Genomic DNA, 9449 nt, shown 5'->3' with positions numbered 1-9449 from the left:
TTCGCCCTTCACACCTCTCTCCGATTCTTTGATAATCATAGGGGCAAATATTTATGTGAAAATTAATCACTTTCATATTCTCTTTATATTCAGTTCGACGCTTCTTACTGACCACCTTTTAGCCTCACTTTCCTGGTTTTTCTAAAAATAAAAGGCAGCTTATTTGATCACCTTGCTATCTGTGTATCCTTCTGTATCTGTCCACCTGTCTATGTACCCCCTATTATTTTTTTTACAGTTATTAGGCTTATGAGATCACCATACTCTGCCTCCCTTTAATTTTTTTTTTCGTTTTGTACTCGGTCCGTGTCGCATAAACGGAAAGTAGGCCATTTATATTATATTAAAATATTTTCTGCTACTGTAACATCGCCTTCAAGACTATTGCTATTTCCACGTAGCCCAGCCTTTACACAGCCTTCGGGAAACCGAAGTACTCTGTGAAAACCCGCCCTAGCGCCACTTTGTCCACCACAAATCCCACTTGGCCAGACTCGGGATCGAACCCGGGTCGCCGCGGTGGGAAACCAGCGACTAACCGCTTGAGCTATGGCGCGGCCCTTGAGACAGTGTAGGTAGCAGACGCATATGTTCAGAGACTGGTTTCAGGAGTCAAAATGGCGATCGTGCGTAGTGTACTACCGAAGAGCAGAGTTCTGTTGTGCGATTTTTTTTTGTGGGGGGAGGGGAGGGGGGGAACGTCTCCATGCAAAGGATATCCATATAGAAATGTTTCCTGTTTATGGTGGGAAGTGTTTGTCGGTAAAGCGGTTCAAAACTGGGTCAAAAAAATTCACTCAAGGACGTTGGGATGTCGCAGAGTTGCGGAAGTGGCTGAGAGAACAGTCAGAAGACTTCTATGCTGCGGGTTTCGACGCACTGATAAAGCAATGGGACATGTGCATCGATGTTGGTGGAGGATATGTCGAGAAATAAATGTCCTTTTCTTCCAGGTTCGAAAATCCCATGTTTTACGTTTTTATCCATTTGTGACTTATTTACTGACTCTCCCTCCGAGTTAGGAGAAACTAGTCATATGTTTCTTGCAGGTTTCTTGACTGACTCTTCGACCGTGACGGTGGAGGCGATGTTACTTCAAAACGTTTGGCTCTCTCTAAACTACACGGCGTCACAAACCAAAACACAGTACATTTCACTTATAGCTTTTAATCTTTCCTAAAATACTTTATTGTTTAAAACATTTTAGCTGTGCTAAAGTGTCACTACGTGTTGGAGGCACAGACAACAAATGTTTACTGTCGAATTTGCCCGCACATTTTACATTTCCATTTCTTATCAGTAGGAGAACTTGCAACGTGCCCTCCCGGCTCAGGAAACGAACCTGGAGATCTTGGGGCAATCTGTTCACATACCGCGCATATCCAAGTTGAATGTGCTGAAGTGTACGAAGGAACGTAATCATTTGACACTCTGCAGGAGGTCTCTTCTGATGAACTTCTACCAGAATATTCACATTTTTCATCGTATAACTTTCTGCCACTTGGCAAATTCGATGAAAAATTCTCTACTGTATCATGATATAATGGGTTCTCAAATGGCGCACTTGCAAAAACTTTATCAACGGCATGATATTTTTCTCCTGAAGCAGTTTCTGCAAAATGACCACTTGGAGCACAATAAAATCCCGTTTGTGAGTGAATACTCTGGAGCGAATCTGTGCCAGATGTACTAGCAGACCTCGGTGTATCTGACAAAGGCGTAATGTATTTGCAACTTGGACAATTCCTTAAGCGTCTTCCATGGTCACACCTTCGACGCTCCTCGTGCCTCCGAATTCTACGGTGTCTTCTTGATCGGCTGAACAGAGAGCTATGAACATCAGACTCCGCGCTCAGATGTCGTTCACTGGTTCCACTAGTAATATCTCGATCATTTTCAATGGAATTTATCTGAAATTCACATTCCAAATATATTGTTGAGTTCAAAAATTTCAATACAGTGTTATAGCTCAGAATTACGCAATCCCCGGACTGAAGAAGTTCATCCAAATTCTCCAAAATACATCGAGTCGGAAAGGTCATGGATATTTTCCTGTCATCAGATTGGGAAGTTAAGGTGAATTTGTACTTGTATTTTGAAGACTTCTCCTCGTCACCCACGTAAAACACTGCGCAGTAGAATGTATCTCCTCCTGTCCTCCAATAGATATAGTACAATTCGTCTGAAATGAATACAGCTTTGCGATAATGCTGTGTTGGTGACAGCGAAGTCAGGATGACATTGAAAACTCCATTTGATTCACGCGTGTCATTCTCGTTGTTATGAAAAACTTTAATATGCTGCTTCATATCCATTACAGAACCTTTCCAAGGACAGGTATCCTTAGATATCCTAGTGAAAGGACACTCGACACTTTGAGGTACTGTAGTGGGTTGATTTTGGACTCTCTGATTAGTCACTTGTCTGGACAGGCTCTCGAGAGCTAAGTTTCGAATATTAAGGAAAGATTTTTTGCAGGACGGACAGTTGTTAAGTTTTGGTTTGCAGTTCGAACAAATGCTATGTCCGTTTTCACACATTGTGATTGGAGGCGTCATGTGCTCCATGCAGACAGGACACTCCAACTCCAGAATGAGTCCTTGATCCAGGTCTTTTGGCAGGGAATCCATCTTGCTGGAATGGTGCTGAATCACGTTCATTCACATTTCCTGTCAGAAAGAAACCCTCAATGAGTTCTTCAAAAAACATTGGATAAAATTAGCATTATCGTCAAATTAAGTTTGGCCATTTCTTTTTTTCAGTTCAAAACATGGTCCTGAAGTGTATCACAGTTAAGAAGTCAGAAAAGGCTGGTGTAACCATAGCCCTCAAGAACTGTTTCAAATACCATCCTGGTCGAATCTCTGTGGGGCTACAGACTATCCACACTGACAATTTTCATGGTTTACCTCAGTGTCTCCAATATTAATTCCAGGATGTTGCCTTCAAAGCTTTCAAATACTTACGTATTCCTCATCATTAATGCATTATCGACCTGCATATCCTCTACAGCTGAAATAGTGTAGGTAACTGAACTATGAAACAATCAATCAGTTTCAGTAAAAGCGTTTTCCACAACAAAATCTACGATGATGTCCTAATATAGGATTGATCTATGCATATTTAGGACAAATAATTTGAAAGCGTATAAAAAACTATATATATGGGGAGAGTACAAACGAGGTTAGTAGTGAAGGATAAATTCCGAAAATACTGTTATTATCCGATTAGAAAATCAGTCATCTCCCCGAAACACTGAATAAGAATAAAAGGTAATTTTGCCAACTTTTTATGGCCATAAAAAATTATTTCTTTTTACCTCTATGAAAGAATATAAATTACAATGTTGTGTAACTGAGGTTCTCAGGCCGTGCCATAGCTCAAGCGGTTAGTCACTGACGTCCCACCGCGGCGGTCCGCGTTCAATCGCAGGTATGGTCAAGTGGGATCTCTGGTGGACAAAGTGGCGCTGGGGCAGGTTTTCTCCGAGTACTTCGGTTTCCTCTGCCAATCTTCGTTCCACCAAATTCTCCATCATCACCCGGGGCAGGATACAATAGGCCAATCATTGGCCACCGTGCCGAGTGGACCCAGTTGGACTCCACCTCCCACTAAGCGAATTAAAAGAAACTGAGGTTCTCACAGCGGTGAATGAAAAGTTTTATCTTCTGTGATGCGAAACCGCGTAGTCCGGTGAAAGTAAATCAACGTTTCGGAGCAATATATCACCTTCATCTAAAAGGTCGAAGAGTAAACGTTGCAAGACACAGCCTTGCTTACTCGCTGACTCTTAAGCTAGGAGCTATATGTTCCTACGAAACGTCGAATGTATTTCACCAGAATAGACAGACTTACATCCCAGAAGACTGACCACTTCATAATTACAGGTGTGTTAAAAAAGACAAGTTCTCAGTAGAACATTTGGGCTTAGATAATTAACAATGTTATATTTTAGCGTCCTGTTGCACTGATTTAAGTCCATGATTTATTTTATCCGTCTTCTAGTGCATACATTCATCTGCCCCTCTTCTCACTATCACTACATGTTTCGGCACAAATGTGCCATCTTCNACGCAGTCACAGGAGCGAGACGCAACATAGAGCACAATACACGATAGTGAAAGAGTGCTCCAACAGACGATGATAGACGTGACTCGCGTAATAAAACACGACGTAAGAATGAAATATGCTGTATAATTTTAATATTTTAACACTTAACGTTTATCAGTATATATGATAAATATATATTTTAGTTATTTTAGTATGTATAGACAAGGCATGCAATGAACTAGTTTGTCGTGGATTGGATCAGCTCCTGAAGATGGCACATTTGTGCCGAAACATGTAGTGATAGTGAGAAGAGGGGCAGATGAATGTATGCGCTAGAAGACGGATAAAATAAATCATGGACTTAGATAATTAACTTAGAAATGCACGATATTACGTAACGAGAAACTTCGTGATATATGTAGGTCACCTCGTGTTGTCAGCAGGGAGAATCCACGGAAGACATCATGAACTGTGTCATTCTGTTGCATAAGGCATTAAATAAAAATACGGAGCGCTCCCCCCCCCCAGATGTACACTACACAATTTAATAGAATTTACCTAAGGGCATTTTCAGGCCGCGCCATAGCTCAAGCGGTTAATCGCTGGCTTCCTACCGCGACGGCCCGGGTTCGATCCCGGGTCTGGTTAAGTGGGATTTGTGGTGGACAAAGTGGCGCTGGGGCACGTTTTCTCTGAGTACTTCGGTTTCCCCTGCCAATCTTCATTCCACCAATTGCTCCACAATCACCCTCACCTATCATCTGGGGCTGGTACAATAGGCCAGAAGTGGCCGCAGTACAAGGGACTTAGTCCCACCCCACTAGCATTAAAAAGAAGGCCATTTTACCTGCCATTCATAAGCTGTATTAAATTAAAATTACAGAAATTAAAATTCACTTAGTGGGGGGGTGGAGCCCAACTGGGTCCACTCGGCACGGCGGCCACAGATTGGCCTATTGTAGCCTGCTCCGGGTGATTATGATTCATAAGCTGTATGCGAATGAGCCATTTTGCTTTCAACAAGATGGCGCACTACCGCAGAGACTGCCAGAAGCTACTTCGATGAAACCCTCCCAGTTCAATGGATATGACGAAGAGGTAGTGCTGAGTATCCCTCACGATCCCCTAACTTAACCCTTCCCCCTCGCCTTTTACTTGTGGAAGTCCCTGGTACAAAGCCACCGACACTGGAGTCGCTACGGGAAGAAATTGAAAGGCCGTGTACCGCTATCCCAGTGGACACCTCGGCCACCGTTCCTCGTGCACCAGACCGACTAACTCAGAAGTGTCGCAGCGAACCCTTCCTGTGTGTATCACATTTGGATTACGAATAGATTATTTAAGCAAATACGAGGAAGCCAGTAAATAGACGGAGGTCGGTAAATAGGTCACAAATTTAAGCAAATCAGCTGTAATTGATGTAATACGTTTTCTATGTGTATCACTACGTAGCAGCACAGCCCAGCTTCAAGACTCAAGACAAGTGTAGGTAACAGACGCGCATGCGCATGTTCAGAGGCTAGTTTCAGTAATCAAAATGGCGACCATGCTTGAGGAATGTATTACCGAAGATCAGAGTTCTGTTGTGCGTTTTCTGTGGGTAAAAGGCCTCAATGCAAAGGATATTAATAAAGAAATGTTTCGTGTTTACGGTAGAAAGTGTTTGTCTCGTAAAGCGTTTCTCAACTGGGTCGAGAAATTCTCTCAAGGACGCTCGAAAGTCGTAGATGATGCCCGACCAAATGCAGAAGTGACCGGGACAACAGACAAAAAAAAAGACTTCTATGCTGTGGGGATTCGACGCAATGATAGGACAATTGTATGAATGTTTGTGGGCGTGAAAATAAGTAAAAAAGTAAAGCTATCCCTGTAACGGGCAGTGGAGGCCCATAAGGTTGTGAGATGTTGAGATTCTCACATTTTCTAGACAATTGGCTCATAGATGGCGGTAAGGTTGTCAGACTTACACGCCGGCCGTCCTTTACCCCCAAATAATATTCCTGGTACTCATTTCTGTTAGAAGCTGAATCGATCCCAGGGTCATAGTGCGGCTGGAAGGATTTGGTCAATTGAAAAAATCCAATGACCTCATTGGGACTTGAACCCGCGACCTTCCGTCTTGCAGCATAGTGGTTTGTGGGCGTGTCGAGAAATAAATGTTTTTCACCCCCTAGGTCCAAATATCACATGTTTTGTATTGCATATCAATTTGTGACATATGTACTGACCGTTCCTCGTACATGTGATGGGGTGAGACTGAGTCCACTTGGTAGATCGGACACTAACTGGCCTATTGTACCAGCCCCGGATATGACATATGGGTATGGGGAATGTGATGCAATGAGATGTGACAGAGGAAAGCGTAGCACTTGATAAAAATCTGCCCTAATATCACTTCGTCCAGCATTAAAACCTGGGTTCGAACCCGGGTGGAAATCCAACACGAAACTGACATCGTTAAATAACCAAAACTGAAATAGTTACGGATGATAACAGGGAATAACGTGGAACTTGTTATGGTTGTTTTGAAGCACTGCCCAATAAGTTATAAGGAAACAGTAGAAATATTACGATACTGAATTTCAAGGCCAGAATGGATCACAGCAACTACAGAAGGAGGTAACACAATATGGAAAGTGGGTGTAATATTTTGATGTTACTGTATTTTAATGAGGAAACCTACTCCATATTGTCAAAACTATTTACACTTCTTACGTAACTAAAGAAAACCCCGCAGTCCGGTTTACGTGACTCTTCAAGCTGTTTGCTTTCTCGCTAACGAGCACTGGTGACGTCAGAACTATAATCCTCATAGCAATGCCAGTCCTACACAGGATTTCCATGTATTCCATAAAGACACATTAGTATCGGCATATTTTATTAACGAACTAACTCCTGACCGATTCCTTCTTCAGAAACAGAACTCGGTGAAGAAACACACCAACATTTCTCAAACTAAAGGTTCATTATCGTATTCACAACAGTACGCCACTGGTCCCTATCCTAAGCCAGATAAATCCACATCTTCCCACCATATTTAAGATTCGTATTAATTACTTCGTGGTGCACGCTGTAGCGTATTTGGTCGAAGCTGGAAGTTCGCGGGTTTGATTCCCTAGAAAGTCATTGGATTTTTAAATTGACCTAATCCTTCCGTCCGCACTATGTTCCTGAGTTCGACTTAGCCTCTAACAAAAATGAGTACCAGGAATTTTCCTGGGGATAAAGGTGGCCGGAAGGCTGACAAATTGACAGCCATCTGTGAGCCGATTGTCTAGAAAATGTGGGACCCTCGACGTCTCACATCCCTATGCGCTTGTTCGGCCTGTTACAGGGAGAGCTTTTATTAATTACATCGTCTGATTCTTGAGTCGTCTCTTCGCTTGAGATTTCTCCTGCAATAGTGTATGAATCTTTCATCTCTGCCACGAATACTACATGCCCAGTCTATCTTAGCGGTGATTTCAAGGCCCTAATAAAATCTGGTTGAGTACAGATGGTGAAGCACCTCATTATGCAGTTTTCTTCAGTCTCCTGTCAGTTCATTCCACTCAGGTCCATGTATTCTCCTCAGCCCCTGTTCTCAAACACCCTCACTGCATGTTGTTCCTACGGGAAGATCTGTTCTATTAGGATCACTATATGAAACTGTTGCCGGTCACGGTAGCCGAGCGGTCTAAGGCATGTACTGTCTTCGCTCGCTTGGAAACCGGGATCGTGGGTTCGAATCCCACTCAGGGCATGGATGTTTAGTTTGTGTGTGTGCGTTTTTCTGTGTTTCTGTACAGGTAGAGGCCTTGCGACGAGCTGATCACCCGCCCAAGGAGTCCTACCCAATGTGTAAGATCTAGAAAAACCGAAGTGAACGGAGAAGTTCATGGAGGTAGGCCTAGGCCCACTGGGGCTGTAGTGCCAAGGATAAAAAAATTGTAATTTTTACTGGAGGTAAGACAGCTCAGTCGGTATAGTGAAGGGCTACGGGATTTGATTCCCGGCATGTGCAAGGGACTTCTTACCAGCGCCCAGACCGGCTCTGGGGCCCACCCAGCCTCCTATCCAATGGGGGTACCTGGGGTTCCTACCTTTTGGGTTAAAGCCGCCGTGGCGTGAAGCTGGCCACTCACCTCCAACTAGTGCTGAGGTCAAGAATGGAGCTATACCTCCACTCCCTCACACATCTACATGGCTTGGTGCTTAATTAATTAAGCGCAGTGATACCTTTACTTCTGCCTTGTTATTTAATGCTACTTTTGAAACATTAAAACGCACATTAATATGTCTATGATCTGAAATTATAAATGTAGGTTATTTCGATGTGATGTGCGAGAAAATATTTAAACTCACCAGAAATGTTCGGTTTTGGATGCACACCTCACTTTGTCCTCTGTCCAACGGCAGGAAACGAATAACGCCTCATGGCGATAGTCCTACTTGCGTACGTGTTTTGCTAACCGATAAGGCACATTTTGGCAGACGAGCGCGCTATCTGGCGACAGTGACTCAGCAACACACCTCGTCTGACGTGTGTAGTGCTGACTACAGTGATATTCAACTTTACAACACAATGAAATCATGTGACCAAGTAGCCAATCACACCGTTGTTACGTGCATTCACAGAGCGCTATGGTTTAGTGGTCACAGTTCCTGGCTACACATCCAGAGGTCCGGGTTCGATTCACGGCGCTACTAGATTTTCTGAGAAGTAGTGGGTCTGAAACGGGGTCCACTCAGCCTCGTGAGGATAACTGAGGAGCTATTTCAAGCAAACAGCGGCTCCGGTCTAGAAAACCTAAAGTAACGGCCGTGGGGATTCGCTGCGCTGACCACGCGTCACCCTCTATCCGCTAAAGTTGGCATTAACTTCGCCGACAAGCGGCGGTCGCTCGGTGGGTATAGTTCACTTGCGGACTAAAACCACGGAGTTCTTTTTGAGCTCAGGCGGTTATTCTCACGACAGAGTGTGGGGTTCGTTTCAGGGTCACGTCATAACATATTCCCGGTTGATGAAGTGGCACTGTCTTTCTTGCTGAAACATTTGCGAAAAAGGAGCGCTGTGTCGGCCTGTTGTCTCCAAGGAGAGGGTAACAAGTTCCAATACCTGCTGTAACCCAATTACATGCACATCTACAAAGTTTCGTTTTCGTCGATCAATTTTCTATTGAATCACCCTCTATTGACATCCCTCCTCGTCGATAGCAGATTCTAATACAGTTGGGGACATGAATACGGGTTACGCTTTGTTTGGGTCGCGCCATAGCTCAAGCGGTTAGTCGCTGGCTTCCCACCGTGGCGGTCCGGGTTCGATCCCGTGTCTGGTCAAGTGGGATTTGTGGTGGACAAAGTGGCGCTGGGGCAGGTTTTCTCCGAGTACTTCGGTTTCCCCTGCCAATCTTCACTCC

General features: G+C 44.0%; 1 protein-coding gene across 1 annotated transcript; it reads right to left on the bottom strand.

Annotated features, from left to right (window-relative positions):
- Positions 1 to 647: 647 nt before the first annotated feature.
- LOC111866452 lies at positions 648 to 8548 on the bottom strand. The gene is made up of 2 exons (XM_023855425.2): positions 8395 to 8548; positions 648 to 2669 (listed from the first exon to the last, which is right to left on the bottom strand). The coding sequence occupies exon 2, from the start codon at positions 2658 to 2660 to the stop codon at positions 1254 to 1256; it is 1407 nt and encodes a 468-aa protein (XP_023711193.1). The 5' UTR covers positions 2661 to 2669; positions 8395 to 8548; the 3' UTR covers positions 648 to 1253.
- Between the last annotated feature and the right edge of the window lie 901 nt (positions 8549 to 9449).

This window comes from Cryptotermes secundus, unplaced genomic scaffold (assembly GCF_002891405.2).
Source record: "Cryptotermes secundus unplaced genomic scaffold, Csec_1.0 scaffold300, whole genome shotgun sequence".
Classification (NCBI taxonomy): Eukaryota; Metazoa; Arthropoda; class Insecta; order Blattodea; family Kalotermitidae; genus Cryptotermes; species Cryptotermes secundus.
Note: the sequence above shows the minus strand (reverse complement) of the source record. Positions and strands in the feature narration are given on the sequence as shown.

Coding starts and splice junctions, on each gene's coding strand:
- LOC111866452 (XM_023855425.2), bottom strand. CDS start 2,660: ATGAACGTGATTCAGCACCATTCCAGCAAGATGGATTCCCTGCCAAAA.